The 20,042-nt window shown below is 33.8% G+C and overlaps 1 protein-coding gene across 4 annotated transcripts in view; it reads left to right on the top strand.

Moving 5' to 3' along the window:
• Nucleotides 1-20,042, top strand: part of MDGA2 (MAM domain containing glycosylphosphatidylinositol anchor 2) — an 868,798-nt gene that overhangs the window by 551,231 nt on the left and 297,525 nt on the right. For all 4 annotated transcript variants that reach the window (XM_021668181.2, XM_064365839.1, XM_021668182.2 and 1 more), the window contains one exon: nucleotides 2,053-2,185. In XM_021668181.2, the coding sequence (XP_021523856.1) occupies nucleotides 2,053-2,185 (133 nt within the window). The remainder of the gene's footprint in view (nucleotides 1-2,052; nucleotides 2,186-20,042) is intronic.

Below are 20,042 nucleotides of genomic sequence, written 5' to 3'. Positions count from 1 at the left end.
TAGATAGATGAAAATCAGTAGAAATGCAACTGAAAGAAAGACATGGATGTAGATATCAATGACAATAGCTACAGATACATGCAGTTACATATATAGGATAATATGAAATAATATATAATACATGCAACTGCATATTTATGTCTGTATATATACACACAATATGCTTTTAGAATACTGACTACATATAGTAAATCTTTCAGAATGATTAGAGGTTGGTACATTTTGGAGTAATTGTATATATATATCTACACACACACACACACACACACACACAAATATACATATATATGTGTATATATACATATAGTGCATCTGAAACTTAAGGGAGAATTCTGGAATAGGGGCTCAGACTTGGGAGGGGGGCAAGAAAATAGAGCTTATAGTAGAAGTTCGTCAGCAAGGATAATGCCACCTAATGACATTTTATAAAGTGAGGTTAACTATGGGATAAGTAGAATCCCAGCGAGTAACACTAATTAGGTTGAGAGGAGAAAGAAATGCAAAGAAATTTGAGCAATAAGTGTCACAAAGGTAGGACGGGTAAGAGGTATCACTTTACTCAAAAATTTTGAGTTGACTAATTCTAGTATATCATTTTCTTTCAGCTGTTCTAACTAAGCACATTTTCTAGGTATTTTATGTAACATGGGAATTCTGTAACACAAGAGAATACTTTTATATATAAACTCTGGAAACTCATAGATTTCTTTGTATATTTGTATGGGATACATTTATATTTGCTTGTATATTAAAAATTCAGTGTGTTTTCTAAAGAAAAATTAAAGGTAGATTTTTTTTATTCCACTGATGAAAATGCTAAGGGTGTGAATGATTTAAGACTGAATTTGGACAGTGAATGAAAATTCGGCCACAATGTGCGTGCACACTGGAATAGAGATTAATTTGACACATTTGCAAAACTGTATGCCTCTGTCTGGGCGAGCTTTCTTGCAAATGAACAGCATTGTTTTTATGTAGTAAGGCACTAAGTATTTCAGTCCTCCTCAATAACATATGAAATTATTGCAATTTTTAAAATTCAACGAATGTTACCCCGATAACGTGGTGAAACACATTGTTCCATATACAGATTATCTGGAAAAAATTAACATTTTGATTTTTTTATATATCCCTAATACTATAAAAATCATTGGATCACTGTTTTGCCATCAAAATAAGTAAGCTACTTATAAGAATTATTTTGAAAAGATGCATTAATGACTTTAGAAAGCAAAGAAAGTCCAGGGGACCCAATTTGAATTGGGCAGGAGAATTTAATTTTTGTTCTTTGTTCTTTTTTTTGTCCTTTCAACAATTTCAATCTATTGTTTTTACAAAATCTTTCCAGGCTGATCAAGAGTTTGTTAGATACTTCTGGCCACTTGCCTGATTTGGATCTATCTACACTTGTGTAGATTTACCTAGAGACCTAGCCCTTAGCTCTTAAACACTTGAACATGAAATAATAATAGTAAAAAAAGACTCATGAATGCTGCTTTCCTTCAGGTTTTAGATCTGTCACCTGTCATGGCTCCATATACAAAATATTTATGTTTATAAATTTAATTATCTATCATTAGATTTACATAATTAACTTTGGTCTAACAACTGTATTTCATTTGTTGGCTTTCTTCAGATTCTTTTATCTTCTCACATCCATGTCTGAATAGATTGCAGTGTTTGTTGAATGCACTCTATTATTAAGTACACTGTTCTGATCTTTGCATAATAATTTGCATAACTACCACCAGAAATAGATTTTTTCCCCTTAGGAAGCTAGTTTGCAAAGAAAATGTTATGAATTTTCATTGTAGTCTGTTAGTTTTTATCTCCAGGCATACTTAATATTACAGTATTATTTTAAAATCCAGTGTTATTTTAAAGTTAGTGCATTTATAACTTATTTTAAAGTTGGGGCATTTTCCTTAAAAAAAAGCAGTCTGGCATATTCTGATAATAGGATTTAGTACAATGTAATGTGATGTTTCATTTATTCATTCTGGTTGTGTTGGCTTTTTCTTATGATTTTTTTTTTTTTTTTAACATTTTCAGGGTGAAACAAAGATCTTAAAACTAAAGAATCTTCGACCTCAGGACTATGCTAATTATAGCTGCATTGCTTCAGTGAGGAATGTATGTAATATTCCTGATAAGATGGTGTCATTTAGACTGTCCAATAAAACAGGTATGGAATTATCTCTGTTATGTTACGTGTCTCTTATCTACAACTAATGTTTAAAAAATTCCTTTTAATTATTTTAAATACCAAATGGTTTCTATGATGTATGTAGGAATAAGCACATTTATTCCTAGAAAATTCTGGGATATCTGAAAAGCTTCGTACATGGACACAGTAAAATGTCATTGTAATATACTCTATGTAATATGTTTGCGTGTATAGCATACAAAATTATAGCTCCTTAAAGTATTGCACTCATAAATGTCACCAACAAGCCTATATCCTGTTCATAAATATTCTTGTGAAATACTAGATTATATAAAATATAAATTTAAGTTGCTAAATGAGTTTTGTGCTTTCAAATTTAAGTAAAAGAACCTTTTACTTTACGTCAAGAACACTAATAGGTAATTTCAGATAGATGTTTTTAGAACAGTATTTTTTGTAGAAAATGTCAAAACATTAGTAAGATTGAAACTTAAGTTCACTTGTGTTGAGTAATGCAGACCTCAAAATAATGGTAAACATATTAAGAAGAAATTGATAAATGAAACAGCAAAGAGAGAGCATGTGAGGAAAACATATTTTCTATGATTGTGCATAAAGAATCACCTTAATAAATTAACATTTGAACTGGTTTTGAGGTGCTCCAATTTTTCATGACAGTTAATGGGAATTTTTACTTTTAAGTAACTATATTAAGCTAAAGAGTTTTAAAGACCCTTTTCCCATTAGCAAAAATCTCTAAAAGTATGGACTTTTTTGTGTCTGGCTCTAGATTCTGCTTGTGTCACTTACTAGCTTTTGTGCCTTGTTGAGCAAATCACTTCACTCTTCCTTGCCTGATTTCCTCATAAACTCATAGAGTTGTAGGAAGAATTAATGAGTGGATATGTATAAAGCATGTGGAACACACTTCATTAGTTATTCCAACAAAGAGCTGGTCAGCAAAGTCCAACCAAGTCAATTGGTAAAAAGATTAAACCTAGGACCTTATTGTAAAATGTATTTTAAAATGTCTGCTACTGCATTGGTTCATCAACATATGTTCCATTGAGTTGCCAAGATTTTGAAATGCTCATTGTTTTATATGTTTATTTTTCTATTCATCAGAAACTTATGGAGACCCTCCTATTAGGGGTCAGCAATGATAGGAACACGGATTTTGGCTAAGATTTAAATTGTCTTAAACTAGAGAATGTGTTAGGATGTATAAGTTAAAAGTAAGTAGAGGAAAGTACAAGAACAATGAGAGAAAAGTAAACTTTATCAATAAGCATAAGAAATAGTTGATGGAAATTATGTTGAGAAAAAAACAGAAATATAAAATCTTAGTGGACTTTGGTCTTATAAAAGTTAATCTTATCTGACTTTAAAAAAGGGGAAATCGGATATTGAGAAACAGAAGTAAAGAGGTTAACATGTAAGAACTGGCTATAAGTATGTTACTCTTCTTGGCATGAAATGTATTGTGACTTACAACTAATTTTGTTTTTCTTAGCTTATTTAATATATTTTTGAAATACATATGATTAAGAGAGAAAACTAAAATGAACACAAGGCTATGGGATGAATAAAAGCATTACTATGGAACGAGGAAGAAAAACCACTAGGAATATTATTACTTAAATTACCACCTGGCACTTTAGCAGTGCCTTATTAATTTTTAAAGTCTTTAGTGTTTGTTTTTAAATCTCAGTTTATCTTTATAACTACAGGAACTTAAACAGGTAGATTTTTCTTGTCCTGTCTTTTTCTATCATCTGACAGGTAACGAACTATCCTGCAGCAGTTAAAGCATCCTCATTGGATTGTTTTGAGAATGAACAAAATTGGCGTATGCAAAAATTCTTTAAAGACACAGAGAAACACTAAAATTAGATTTAATATTTTTATGATTTAATATTTTTATGTTGTAAATATGATTTTATCATTTTCCAAGGTTCCATAGCTCACAATAAGATGTCATTGTAATAAACTCCATGTAATATATTTGCGTGTATAACATACAAAATTATAGCTCCTTTAAATATTGCATTCATAAATGTGACCAACAAGCCTGTATCCTTGGAATGGGGACGAGATTGACTCCAGTGTTTGAAGAGTTAGTCTAAATAGGAGACTGACACCTCTTCTTAGTTTTCATAGAGATGGAGAAAATGAACTGAAATCTCAGCCAGGGTGTTTTGTTGGGAAGAAGGACTTCATACCTTAAAGCCAAAAGGGGAAGGTTACTTGAAAATCTTGAAAAAAGTGAATCTTGAAATCACTTCTATGAAAAGCGATAGAATTCCTGAAATCTTTTAAAGTAGCTGGATGACTTTATTTCTGTGATTATTTTTGAACAATTTTTGGCTCAGGAAACGGTCTTTTTTTTGAGACAGAGTCTCACTGTGTCGACCAGGTTGGAGTGCAGTGGTACAATCTCTGCTCACTGCAACCTCTGCCTCCTGGGTTCAAGTGATACTCCTGCCTCAGCCTCCCAAGTAGCTGGGATTACAGGCATGTGCAACTGTGCCTGGCTAATTTTTGTATTTTTACTAGAGACAGGGTTTCACCATGTTGGACAGGATGATCTCCATCTCCTGCCCTCGTGATCCACCCGCCTCGTCTTGGCCTCCCAAAGTGCTGGGATTTCAATCGTGAGCCACCACGCATGGCCAGAAAGCAGTCTTTGAGTACCTGTCCTATGGAGGGCACAGGAGTGCTGTAACCAGAGATACTTTTTTTAACCTTTCAGCTTTATGTTGCATTCTTTAGTTTTCAGCTAATGTATATCTAGACCCAGCAAACATAAAAACCTGTTACTTTCCTTTATAAATTATCTCACAAAAAATTTTTGATTGATGTTTACTACAAAATGAGTATCAGAATTATGGTAAATTACTGAGTTTAAAAATATAAGCTAGTGCATATTCGACTCTTCAGTAACTGTAATCAGACATGTCATAGACCTGATACTTTACACATTTAAACTGGGTTCACTTCAGAAATTTTTCCATCTGGTGGTGCTTTTAGTTGGAAGGGTTTGTAAATTTCAAATAGGTGAAATCATTGAGGTGGCTTTCAAAGTACATAGGGTATAAATTAAGCTGAGTGCATTCTCATGCAAATAGGTCTATAAACTACAAATGATTTCATGCAAGATATTTCATTGCTCTTTTAATAGTGGAAGAGGAACGTAAGTTACCATTGCCATAATCAATGTGAAAGTCAGTTGCTCCTAGTGATTCTTACTGTTTTGCATCTCTAAGTGATATACGTAAAATTACCGTATTTTAAGCTCTTGGTTTGCAAAATGTCAAGGAAAATGTGTGCCTATTGAGAGGAGAAAATTACAAATATTGTAATATGATTTGTTAATCCTCTCTGTAAACCAATATGTTTATTAAAGTCTTACTTAACTTTAGAAATTATTCTTGTAATGAATGTCAAATAATTGGCTAGTAAATGTACTTTTGATAGAGACAGATTACCACTGGAACATCTCCACAGTAACATCAACTTTTTAATTGCAGTCAGTCTATGGACCTGATTTGCACAATGCGCAAATGATATAGGTGTAAAGATGGAAACAATGTGTACTAGAAGTAAAAATTTCTATAAAGATCTTGCGGAACAGTTGCACCATGGAGTAAGTTTTCTGGCTCCATCCCATACCTGCTGAATTAGACTTTCACAGATGGCTTGGAAATGTATACACTTTAAACCAGTTTAAATAATTGCTTCAGAAGATAATATATAGTTCTTGTTATTATACTGTTTTTCTTGAGCCCATTCCATTTTGTGAATAGGAACTTTTGTTAATAGAAATACATTTACTAGAACTGCTTCGAAAGGCAGTGTCTAGGTGTCATTGTAAAAGTCAGTGTCATCTGTAGCATTACCAGTGATGTGATTTTTTAACTTTCCTACTATGAAATGGCATTGTGGTAGAGCTCATAATTGTATATCCGCCATGGGAAGTGTTAATTAATTTGTTGGCTCCCATTTCTTGTTTGGCGTGCTCTGAAAATGTCTCCTGCCACAGAAGTGTCATTATGCATCATACCTAATCTGGCTGTCTTAAAACTTATCAGGACAGTTCATAGAATTTTATAAAAGATGAAGTGACATGTTTATTTCTTGCCATGCATGCTGATGAATTGACACAGTGCTTAGGAGGGTCTAGAAGTGGTTTTGGTTGTTTCCCTACTGGTATTTGGATGAAAAGGGATATCAACTCTTGATTGGTAAATTCTTTTACATTTATTTTTCAAATATACATATATGTGTATATATACATATATGTGTATATATGTATATATACACACATATGTGTATATAAAGATGTATATATATGTGTGTATATAAAGATATATATACACATATATGTGTGTATATATATAAGTATATATGTGTTTATATATGTATATATGTATATATGTATGTGTATATATTTGTATATATGTGTTTATGTACGTATATATACGTATATATGTATTTGTATATATTTTTCACTGAGGGCACAACTAGTATGTGAAATGGAAGAAAAGAAATTGGACTTTTTACCTTTCATGCACTGAAATACTGGAAATATGAGTGCTTTAATAATTTTTTATCATAGATAATCAGGTTATCCAAACAACAGTGTTTACTACTACAGCCAATAATGGAATACAACGAAAGTCATTAACATTCAGAAGTCTAAGGTTTAAATTTTGGTTCTGAAATCTTTTAGGATGTCAGCCTCTCTCAACTTATTTTTCACCTTCTTAAAAATGAAGAAAACAAAAGACCCACATTATTTCATTTTGTAGGCAGTAAATGCTATTCAGTGTACAGCTTTAAAAAGTAGCACACAGTAAACACTCAGTAAATAGTTATAATTGGGTTGTAAAGCTAGATAATATAAATAAGGAATAAAGTTTGTATTATCAGCAATCATGGTAAGTTGAAAGAATCTCAGATTTTTGCTAGTATACAGTGTATAGTTTCAATCATGAATGACTAATCTGGAAATAAGTTCATGATCATTTTATGTATTGCTTTTGTCATTGCGAATATTATATATTTTTATTTCCCACTAAAATCTGTAGAAGTGATTTATATTCTAGGTATATTTAACCTATTAGGAGAAAAAATGTTTAACATAAATACAAAATATGCTTGATGAAATTGATAATGGTTTGTTAGGAAATAGAAGAGACTTGTGTTGGGGTTCAGGGGAGTCCTCATTTCCCCTGAGAGGACGTTTCTCCAAGGTTCTTTGTCTCCTGCTCTCTCAAGAATGAGAGAGGGGACCATAGCAGGTGCTCTTGTAAAGTAAAATACTGTACCCCAAACAGAGTTTACAGAAAGTGATTTTATTGAGGTAGAGAAAGAGAAAAAGGAGAAGAGAGAAAACTTCCACGAAGAATGTGGAAGGAGACTCCAGAGGGGAAATCTAGGAGGGGAAAGAGAGCTCCCACTGTGTGGGAGGGGATTCCAGAGAGCTGGAAATCTAGTGTGGGTGAAGGTGCAGGGGCATTTATCCTGGGAGAAATTCCCACCTCTCCAAGTTCCTCTGGGCAATGAAAGGAGTTCCTTTAAATTTCCATTCGGGGTGATTGACTCTTAGTTTCTTTCGTGCCCGCCAAATTTAAACAAAAACCGTTAAATCTCCTGGATGGAAAGAGATGGGAGGGGGGCATGGCACGGGGAAGTTCTTGTCCTTAAAACTACGCCCCCTTGTGGACCCGGAAGGAGAACACCTTTCCTCACTTGCAAGGTTGTTGATATTCAACAGATTCTTCATTTCAGTGTTCTGTCATTTTCTAAAGTAATGAAGCATATATATGACCTATTTTAACTAATGTAACTTCAGAAATGTAAAAATATAGATGATGAAGAGGCAGCAATTCTGTCAACAGAAGCAATGATTATTATGAAATTTCAATTTCGGTTTTCCTAAAGCAGTATCCAGAGCAATATGATCCAGATTTTTCAAAATTCTATTACTATCATAAAAGGAAGTTTGTGTGTTGCCGACAGCTGCCTACATCTGTGCATTTTGTTGTCCTAGCAATGAAATTTTCAAATTTCTTTATTCAAATGTATGTTGAGACTATGAGTTCTTACATAAATATGCCCCAAAACTATTAACTCTCCCAGAAGAGATCATGATCCAGATACAATGAATAGCTAAAAACACAAGATGAAATAACAGCCTTAGTCAAATGAAAGGTAAAACTATTATACTTACTGAAAATGATGCAAATTATTGAAAAGCTGTCTCACAATACAAATACTTTGGACTGTGTCAAATAACTGTGTTTTAGCAAACATCTAGGATATTCATTGATTATATATTTCCAACTTTAAGTATTTATTATATTTAATATGCTGTTAGATTTTAATTATAATTGCAAAATGTAGAATAGTTATTGAGAAAATCTTACAGAAGTTCAGACCATGTATTTTATATTTCAGTAGATTGGGTTGAGGATATGCTAAAATAAAGTAATAGAATTTTTTTATACTCTTAAGAACAATTAATTTTTAATTTTCAAACTGCTCCTAGATTATGGATTTGTACACCACAGCTTGGTTCTTTTCAGAGTTTTACCGGTCTAGTGCAATTGCTAAGAACTGCATTATCATAGGCAATAATTCAGTCGGTAGAAATTCATTTTACAATTTCTTCGTGGTTTTTGAGCTAGCCACATATAATTTGTGGCTTAGAATATTTTCATGATTATTTACTGACAGTTTGCTGTTAGAGATTACTGGCTCTAATGAAGGAAATGCAATAATTTTCTTAAGTGCATGTAGCCAGTCACATTACTTATTCACTCCAAATCCTAGGGTAAATTATGTCAAAGTGTCATCTTTAGGCAGAGCAACCATCCCAATTTGCCTTGGACTCAGTGGAAGTCCCACATCCTGGGAAACCCAGTAGTCCCCCCAAAACAAAACAATTGATCACTCAGTGATCTAATCTACTCTCCAGCCTACCTCCATATAAAATTCAAGTCTTAATTGTCAATTGTTAATGTTGGTCCATATGGAGCCTTAATCAACTGTACCTAAAGCAGCATTATTGAACAAGAGCTGGGTGTGGATTCTGGTTCTCTCTACAGTAGAGTAGTTTGATCAATTCCTTCAGCTCTTTGAATTTGCTTTCTGCTAAATCATGTTTATGATGTGCTCTAAGGTGGGTAACATATTGATGGGAAGAGAAGGTTTACTATAAAATACCATATTTATTTTGCAAAATAATGACAATAACGAAACATAGAGGAAATGAGGTTGCTACAAAGGAGCAGATGCAGCCCATAAGTACACAGCTGCCCTTGAGCCCCAAGGTCCATACAAGCAAAGTTCATGCTTACAGAATTTGAGAAGATTAATACCTGATTATGCTGTTGTCCTTTTATACATGGGGCTTACACAAGTAGTTCTTAAAAATTAACTGACAAGTTATTTCTGGACCTAATGCACATATTTGAGGGAATCTTTGCAAATATTTGTGCTACCAATATTTATGATAGAAAAAGTCACTGTCAGGAAAACTTTATCCTAACTTAAGAGAAGATGCATACCTAGCCACTGTTCTTCTCCAAGCTGTAAAGCATTTAGCGTACCAGTTTTCCCAGGTTCTCACCTCACTACAGGTATTGTGAAGATAAAATTAAATTATATGTATATAGTGCCTGGCAAACAGTAGGCTCTTATTTATGGTGGTGATAGTGGGTGTACTGAAAATATCCTTTGTGAAGAAAGTGATGAGGCTTTCTAAAATCTCATCTAGCTCATCAATTTTTCTTTTTCTTATTTAGTGAAAAGTATCAATGATAGAATCTATCTACTAATTTATGTTTCAGAAGTAATATTAAATCATAGCTAAATTTCAAAATTTTGTCAATAGTTGGCAAAATAAGTAAATATAAAATATTGTATATCCATTAAATGTAATTTATATTGTTATTATGCATATTAGAGTGAGTAGTTTTATTACATTAGTTCTGCTGAATTTTCTAAAGCCTTTTGGAATATTCTTTATTTACTTCCATAATGAAGAAACCTAAACATGTTCTTACAGAGTCTGAAGATCAAGCATACTAATTAGTGCCAGGTAAATACAATTTTAAAAATGTTTCAGTAGGAAAATAGAAATCGATTTTTATCTCACTAAAGAACACTCACATGATATGTTCTCCAAGTTATAGACAAGGCAAAATGCAAACAGCTTTCCTTTGGCTCAGTCATAAATGAGTGGGCTTTTCCCCCTGATACTCTGCTATGATGAAACACACATTTTTGTTAAATCTTCATGCTAAAATATTTGTGTTTTCAAAACATTTTCTGACTTTAGCTACACTCATAGGATTTAATAATGTGGTATAGCTCAATGTAGCCTTGAGGCCACTGTTAATATTACAGAGGCATGTGTACCACAACTGGGCATGATGTAAAACATCCACATCTGTTTATGTGGAGCATTTAATTAGCTCGGCAGAAAAGGACTCTATGTGGTAGCCCATATTGCAGGGATAGTGTATTCAGTCCATTACTATGGGACTAACAGGAGAGCAGAAGATTGGTAGGCTGGGAAATAGTGAACAGGCAGAGTCTCAGAGATATATTAGCATCAGCCTTTGACTGTACGTCTGGATGCAGCATGTACTTTTGGTCTGCAGTTGTGGCAACTATTTCCAAAGCATCACAGTAATTTCAGCTGTTCCTTCAATTTCCAGCTTCTGCAAAGTCTCTGCTAAGAGCTGCCTTTTTATTTATTTTTTCTCTTGATAACAGCATGCTCTTCTTGCTAATGTTCTGTTGCTGTAGAAAACAGATATATGCAGTTGTTTATAATATGCTTTAGTTCGTATTTTCACAGACATTTCTTTCTTCTAGCTCCTTTTACTCATTCTGCTTTTGTTGCTGTATTCTACTCTTTAATCATTTACGGACTGCATTTTCAATCACATTCTATCCAGTAAATCTGCAGTTAGTTGGCTGTGTTGATTTTTGATAGGCACCCTGTCACAGGAAGTTTTTATTGTAACCTTGCCCACATGTTCTCAGTACCTGTTGCCTTGGTTTCACAAGTATGGAAATTATCAAGAAACCAGACACTGGATTTTTGGCATAAATAGGTGTGACAGTTGGATGAAAGTTTTTCCTCTTCAAGTTTTTACTTTAAGAAGCTACTCTTGGCCGGGCGCGGTGGCTCAAGCCTGTAATCCCAGCACTTTGGGAGGCCGAGGCGGGTGGATCATGAGGTCAAGAGATCGAGACCATCCTGGTCAACATGGTGAAACCCCGTCTCTACTAATACAAAAAAAAAAAACTAGCTGGGCATGGTGGCGCGTGCCTGTAATCCCAGCTACTCAGGAGGCTGAGGCAGGAGAATTGCCTGAACCCAGGAGGCGGAGGTTGCGGTGAGCCGAGATCGCGCCATTGCACTCCAGCCTGGGTAACGAGCGAAACTCCGTCTCAAAAAAAAAAAAAAAAAAAAAAAAAAGAAGCTACTCTTAAAGTTCTTTACTGTGATTTAGCAGTATGACATTGTATTCAACCAAGCAAAAGGCAGGATTTGTGGTCTTCCCGGTGAAGCATCACTGGGTAGTGTTGTGTCTTTTTAGAAAAAACAGCAAAACCAATTTTTTTGTTTTACTGGCAAATGTTTGTCATTCTGAAATGACCAAATAGAAGTAATTTTATGTAGCTTGATTTAACAGGTAACAGTAGATGAGAGTCCTTGAAAATGATTGTCACATATTAAGTGCAAATTAAAATAGCTATGTCCAGGGTGAAGAGAAAAAGCATTAGTCACCACAGAAAAGTCATAAACAAAACTATTGGAAAAGCAAGCAGGATAATATGGGTTTTTTATTTCTCTGGGGATTTAATCTGCTAAGACAATTCTCTTGAAGAGAAAAAAGAAAGGAAAAGAGACTAAATTACTTCAATTCTTTGTATGTCTTTCTAATTCTCTTGATCAGGAATATTTAATAAAGTCCTGCTTTACTGCATATTGTCTTTCAAATTTAAACTTTGTTCAATGTGATGAAAACTGTAATGTTTGTGGCTTTGTTTTTCATTTTGGAAACATCAGCAAAAAGTAATCTGATGTGATAGCCATATAAACTTATGATACTGTGAACTGTACAAAGATACTACATTTTCAAGAACCTAAATATTCAGTGAATATGCATGGTCCGCATGCTAAACATTGCATGTTTAAGTAAAATGTTACATATGAATATAAGTTTAATAGAGCATTATTGTATGCATACAGATCCATAGTTAAAGAATATGTAGGCTGGGCATGGTGGCTCAGGCAGGAGGATTGCTCAAGGCCAGGATTTTGATACCAGCCTGGGCAACATAGTGAGACCCAATTTCTACAAATAATAAATTATCCAAGTATGGTGGTGCATACTTAGCTACTTGGGAGGCTGAGATGGGAGAATCACGAGCCTGGCAGGTGGAGGCTGCAGTCAGCTGTGGTTATGCCACTGCACTCCAGACTTAGCGACAGAGTGAGAGACCTTGTTTCAAAAAAAAAAAAGTGTATATAATATGTATCTAACTTTCAATTCATTGGAGATTTAAGTAAGCAAATCAATATGCACATTAAGAACTTGGAAAACATAAATTAATTCTATATTGAAAACAAATAATTGATAAATGGTTTTGTTTTTGCTCTGCAAGGGTATTTCAGTAGCTTATTAATCAGATTAAAAAGGAGAAATGTAATATTACCAAAATCTATATTGAAAATACCAGAACTAGAGTTGGAAAGCTGTATTTTCAGTAGCTTTGAGAAATGAAATATTGATAGGAAGTGAATTCAGAGGTGATTCAATGTTTTATCTTTCATTTAAAAATAGCATTAAAAAGGTTTTATTGCCTTTTAATCTTTCCTTAAACAATATTGCATTTTGTTTAGTAACTTATTTAGTTCTTCTACATGTATTCCATTATACTATTATCTTATTCAAAAACTAAATACCTCCTTTATCATGTAGCAACAATCTGCTCTTAATGTCTGAAATCCCTGATGAGAAATGTAGCTAAACAATTAGACTTGAATTGGCTCTTGTTGAAATTAGATCTGTAATAACAGTATCAAGCAGAACTAAGTATTTATGGTAAGTCAATAAGTGGTGACACCTACTACACGGTCTGTAGTTTAAAATTGTCGTCTACTTCAGGTAAAACACTTTTATATGGCTTTGTAATTCAGTTCAGTAAATGGGCTTCTAACGGCATGCAAAACTTGGACCAAATCCCTCTCCTTGGCACATTTATTTTTTAAAATATGGTTTTAAAAATTTATTTTATTAATTACAGTAAGAACTCAACATGAAATACATACTCCTAAAGTTTTAAGTATACAGTACATTATTGTTAACTACAATTACAATGTTGTACCTTAGATCTCTAGAGCTTATTCTTCTTGCTTCATTTAAGTTTTATGCCTGTTGCTTAGTAACTCCCCATTTCCCTCCTCCCCCAGCCCCTGGTAGCCACATTTCCACCCTTTGAGTCTATGAATTTGACTACTTTAGGTACCTTATATGAATGGAATTGTGCAGTATTTGTGTTTTTGGCTCATTTCACTTAGCATAATGTTCTGAAGGCTCATCTGCTTTGTCACATATTGCAGATTTTGCTTATTTTTTTAAGGCTGAATAATATTCCCTTATATGTACATACGACATTTTCTATATTCATCAGTTGATGCACGTTTAGGTTGTGTGTACCTCTTGACTATAGTGAACAGAGCTGCAGTGAATATAGAAATCCTAATATATCTTTGAGATCCTGATTTCATTTCTTTTGGAAAAATAAGCTGTCCTGAAATTAGGATTACCGGCTTATATGGTAGACACAGTTTTAATATTTTGAGGAACCTCTATACTGTTTTCCATTGCAGCTGCACCATTTTGCCATGTACAAAACTTCCAATTTCTTCACATCCTTGCTGCCAATTACTGTCTTTCTTTAAAAGTAGGAGTCATCCTGACAGGTGAGAGTTGGTGTCTTACTGTGATTTTGATTTTCATTTCCCTGATGACTTGTAACACTGAGCACTTGTTCATATACTTATCCATTTTCATGTCTTCTTTGGAGAATGTCTGTTCAAATCTTTATCCCATTTTTGAATCAGGTTATTTGTTTTTTGTTTGTTTCTTTGCTATTGAGTTTTGGGATTTCTGTAAATGTTTTGAGACTAAACTCAATTGGGTATATGGTTTGCAATTTTTTCTCCCACTTAATAGGCTGTCTTTTCACTCTACTGATTTTTGTGTGTCTGTGTGTGTGCAGAAAGTTTTTAGTTTGAGTAGTCCTGCTGGTTTATTTTTGTTGTTGTTGTCTGTGATTGTTGTGTTACATCTATCAAATCATTACCAAGATCAGTGTAATGAATCTTTTTCCCTATGTTTTCTTAAAGGAGTTTTATAATTTCAGGTCTTATATTTAAGCCTTTAATCTATTTTGAGTTGCTTTTGGGGTATGGTATAAATTAGGGATCCAATTTATTTATTCATTTATGCACGCACATGAATACCCAGTATCTCCAAGATAACTTGTCTTTGTCTAAGAGATTATCTTTTTCCCACTGTGTTTTCTTGATCCACTTGTCAAACATATATTTGTGGATTGGTTTCTGGGCTCTCTGTTCTGCTGCATTTGTCTGTATGTCTGTCTTTATGCCAGCACTGTACTGCTTCGATTACTGTAACTTTGTAATATAATTGGAAATCAGCAAGTGTGCTGCTTCCTGCTTTGTTTTCCTTTCTCAGGATTGATTTGGCTATTTAGGGTTTTGTGGTTTCATATGAATTTTAGAATTTTTTTTCTATTTCTTTAAAAAACCATTGGAATATTAAATGAGATTGCATTGAATCTGTGGACCACTTTGGTCAGTGTGTACATTTTAACAATATTAAGTATTTCAGTTCATAAAATGGGACGTCTTTCCATTTGTTGGTGTCTTGTTTCACTTCCTTCCCCAATGTTTTGTAGTTTTTAGTATACAAGTCTTTTGCTTCCATAATTAAGCTTAGTCCCATATATTTAATTTTTTTGTGTTACTGTAAATGTGATTGTTGTCCAAATTTTCTTTTTAGAAAGAAAACTGTTGTTAATAGTACAAACAGAATTGGTTTTTGTACATTTATTTTGTATCCTGCAGTTTTTCTGAAGTGTTTTTTTTCATAGAGTTTTTAGGGCTTTCTATAAATAAGATCATATGTTCTGCAAACAGGGACAGTTTCACTTGTTCCTTTCCAGTTTGAATGCTTCCTATTCTTTTTCTTGCCTACTTACTCTGGCTGGGACTAACAGTACTATATTGAGAAGAAGTGGTGAAAGCAGGCATTTTTTAATATTCCGGATCTTAGAGGAAAACCTTTTTGATTTTCACACTGAATATATTATCTGTGGGAATTATATATAGATGTTTATTAATTTAAGGTAATTCCCTACTATTATTAGTCTGTTGAGAGTGTTATGAAAGGGTGCTGAATTGTGTCAAATGCTTTTTCTACCTTCTGTTAAGATAATCATGTGATTTTTTTAATCCTTTATTATTGTAATATATCACATTATTGATTTTCTTATGTTGAATAATACATTTCTTTTTAACAAATGATGCCCTGAATCTTTGTCTTTCTTCTTTTTTCTGTTTTTATTTAACTAACCATGGGGAAGGCATATAATATAAGCATAAAAATAAAAAAAACTTGATAGATCTGTGCCTGAAAAGACAATGTCTCACACAAACATATAAGACAAATCTATATATTTCTTGGATTTCTTAGGGAAAGACTTAATTTATTGAGACACCTTCACCTTCTAGAATTAGATACCTCATCCCAGCATCTTCAATGCACACAGATCCATCAGAGGGTAGACCAGCAATCCCAGACTTGAGCTAGTAAAGAGTATTTGATAAGATTTAAGGTATACATGACATTGTACCTGAATTGTGACCCGACTGAAGCAATCAAGATATGATATTCTTATTGTATTTTTTAATAAAATTGCTTCTGGAATTGAAAGTAATTGATAATTGTAATGCTTGAATGTGTTAAGTATGAATTTATATGTAATTTGAATGCTTTTATTTCTTTTATCTGCCATTTAGAGTGTACTCAGCAACATGTTGATCACTGTTGTTCTTTTGTCCACTTCTTGTATTTTATAGCACACGTTAAAAGCATAACCAAACATTTTCTTTCATTTTGTAGACTGTCTGTTGACTCTGATGATAGTTTTTTTGTTGTTGTTGTTTGTTTGCTGTGCATAAGGTCTTTAGTTTAATTAGGTCCCATTTGTCAATTTTTGCTTTTGTTGCAATTGCTTTTGATGTTTTTGTCATGAAATCTTTGCCCATGCCTATGTTCTAAATGATATTGCCTAGATTTTTTTTTCTAGCATTTTTATAGTTTGGGGTTTTACATATAAGTCTTTAATCCATCTTGAGTTAATTTTTGTATAAGGTATAAGGAATGAGTCTAGTTTCTATTTTCTGTATATGGTTAGCCCATTCTCCTAGCACTATATATTAAATAGGGAATTCTTTCCCCATTGCTTGTGTTGTCAGGTTTGCCAAAGATCAGATGGTTGTAGATGTGCAGTTTTATTTCTGAGATCTCTATTCTGGTCCATTGGTCTATGTGTCTGTTTTTGTACCGATGCCATGCTGTTTTGGTTACTGTAATCTTGTAGTATAGTTTGAAGTTGGATAGTGTGATGCCTCCAGCTTTGTTCTTTTTTTAGTGCTATCTTGGCTATATGGGATCTTTTTTGGTACCATATGAATTTTAAAGTAGTTTTTTGTCTAATTCTGTGAGGAATGTCAATGGTAGTTTAATGAGAATAGCATTGAATCTATAAATTACACTGAGCATTTTCATGATACTGATTCTGCCTATCCATAAACATGGAATGTTTTTCCATTTGTTTGTGTCCTCTCTGATTTCCTTGAGCAGTGGTTTGTAGTTCTCCTTGAAGAGGTCATTCACTTCCCTTGTTAGCTGTATTCTTTTGGTATTTAATTCTCTTTATAGCAGCTGTGAATGGGAGTTCATAAATGATTTGGCTCTCTGCTTGTCCACTGTTTTTGTATGGGTATGCTTGTGATTTTTGCACATTGATTTTGTATCCTGAGACTTTGGTGAAGTTGCTTATCAGCCTAAGAAGCTTTTGGGCTGGGATGATGGGATTTTGTAGATACAGGATCATGTCATCTACAAATAGATACAGTTTGACTTCTTCTCTTCCTATTTGAATATGCTTTATTTCTTTCTTTTGCCTGATTCCCCTTGCCAGAACTTCTAATACTATGTTGATTAGGAGTGGTGAGAAATGGCATCTTTGTCTTGTGCTGGTTTTCAAGGGGAACGCTTCCAGCTTTTGCCCATTCAGTATGATATTGGCTGTTGGTTTGTCACAAATGGCTCTTGTTATTTTGAGGTATGTCCCATGGATACCTCATTTATTGAGAGATTTTAACATGAAGGGATGTTAAATTTTATCAAAGGCCTTTTTAGTGTCTACTGAGATAATCAAGTGTTTTTTGTTTTTAGTTCTATTTATGCGATGAATTATGTTTATTGATTTCTGTATGTTGAACCCACCTTGTAAGTTGAAGCCGACTTGATTGCAGTGGATAAGCTTTTTGATGTACTGCTGGATTCAGTTTGCCAATATTTTATTGAGAATTTTCACATGGATGTTCATCAGAGATACTGGCCTGAAGTTTTCTTTTCTTTTTTTTTTTTTAATTGTATCTCTGCCAGGTTTTGGTACTAGGATCATGCTGGTCTCACAAAGTGATTTAGGGAGGAGTCCCTCTTTTTCAGTTGTTTGTAATAGTTTCAGAAGAAATGCTACCATCTCCTCTTTGTACCTCTAGTAGAATTCAGCTATAAATCTGTCTGGTCATGGGCTTTTTTGTTGTTATTGTTGTTGGTAGGCTATTTATTACTACCTCAATTTCAGAACCTGTTATTACTGTATTCAAGCATTCAACCTGTAGGGTGTATGTGTCCAGGAATTTATTCATTTATTCTAGATTTTCTAGTTTATTTGAGTGGTGGTGTTTATAGTATTCTCTGATGGGCAGTGTGGACATTTTAACGTTATTGAGTGTTCCAATTCATAAAATGGGATGCCTTTTCATTTGTTAGTGTCTTGTTTCACTTCCTTCACCAGTGTTTTGTAGTTTTTAGTATACAAGCCTTTTGCTTCCATAGTTAAGCTTAGTCCCATATATTTAATTTTTGTATTTCTGTGGGGTCAGTGGATATCCAGAATCTACAAGGAACTTAAGCAATTTTACAAGGAAAAAATAACCCCATTAAAAAGTGGTCAAATGACATGAACAGACACTTCTCAAAAGAAGATACATATGCAACCAACAAGCATATGAAAAAAGCTCAACATCCCTGATTATTAGAGAAATGCAAATCAAAACCACAATGAGCTACCACCTCATGCCAGTCAGAATGCTTATTATTAAAAAGTCAACAACAGATGCTGATGGGACTGTGGAGAAGTATCAATGTTTTTACACTGTTGATGGGAGTGTAAATTAGTTAAACCATTGTGGAAGACAGTGTGGCAATTCCTCAAAGACCTAGAACCAGAAATACCATTTGAGCCAGCAATCCCATTACTGGATATATACCCAGAGGAATATAAATCATTCTCTTATAAAGATACATGCATGCATATGTTCATTGTAGCACTATTTAAAATAGCAAAGACATGGAATCAACCCAAATGCCTATCAGTGATTACTGGATAAAGCAAATGTGGTACATATATACCATGGAGTACTATGCAGCCATAAAAAGGAACAAGATCATGTTTGTTGCAGGACATGGATGAAGTTCAAAGCCCATTGTCCTCAGTAAACAATTCTAGGAACAGAAAACCAAACACTACATATTCTCACTTATAAATGGGAGCTTAACAAGAAGGACCAAGGGACACAGGAGGAGAACAACACACACTAGTGTCTATCATGGAGGGACAGGTGGAGGGAGAGCATCATGATAAATAGCTAATGCATGCCAAGCTTAATACCTAGGTGATGGGTTGATAGATGCAGAAAACCATCATAGCACGTGTTTACCTGTGTAATAAACCTGCATGTCCTGCATATGTATCCCAGAACTTAAAATAATATTTTTTAAAAGAAGCATAAGCAAAAAGTTTTCTCATTCTGTCTCTCTTTTGCTCATCACTCTCTCTCTTTTCTCTCCTGATTTCTGTCATTTTCCTTCCTTGTTTTTTCAAGTGTTGAATGAACTTTGCCATTGTTCTGCCTTCCACGTTTTTTATCTCAGTCCTTTCAATGTAGTCCATTCATTGTTCATATTTTAGGTCCATGCCACAGAGTTAGCCTAGGCAGAGAGTAAGAGCATGAGCTCTGGAGTCGGACAATCTACATCCTTGTTTGGATCTTCCTTGGAGAATTATGTAATTTCTGTGTCTCAAAAATCTTCATATTACCAACATCTAGCTGTTCAAGTATATTACCTCTTACCTTTTTTAATCTGGCATTTTGGGGGTGATAGTTGAAACAGATGGAAGGTAGGTTAATATTGTTCTTTGTGACCCCATTTGCTGTTCTATATTACATAGTTGTTTCTTTTACCCTTTTCTTGCTGGCAGATTACCAACTGCCACTGTTGCTTTCCATTTTCCTGCCTCAAGAAGTCTTTCTCTTTTAAATTTCTCCTCATTACCTCTTAGATCCTGAGAATTTAAATCACTGAGCCAATTAAAAAGTTTTGTATGTGTGAGATGTGAACACATCCTGAGCAAAGGCTTAAGAACCTCTTCCATGGATGTTTCAGAATTTAGGCTTTGT

The sequence above is a fragment of the Aotus nancymaae genome, unplaced genomic scaffold (genome assembly GCF_030222135.1).
Source record: "Aotus nancymaae isolate 86718 unplaced genomic scaffold, 86718_ANA_hifiasm-v0.15.2.pri h1tg000062l, whole genome shotgun sequence".
Classification (NCBI taxonomy): Eukaryota; Metazoa; Chordata; class Mammalia; order Primates; family Aotidae; genus Aotus; species Aotus nancymaae.
Note: the sequence above shows the minus strand (reverse complement) of the source record. Positions and strands in the feature narration are given on the sequence as shown.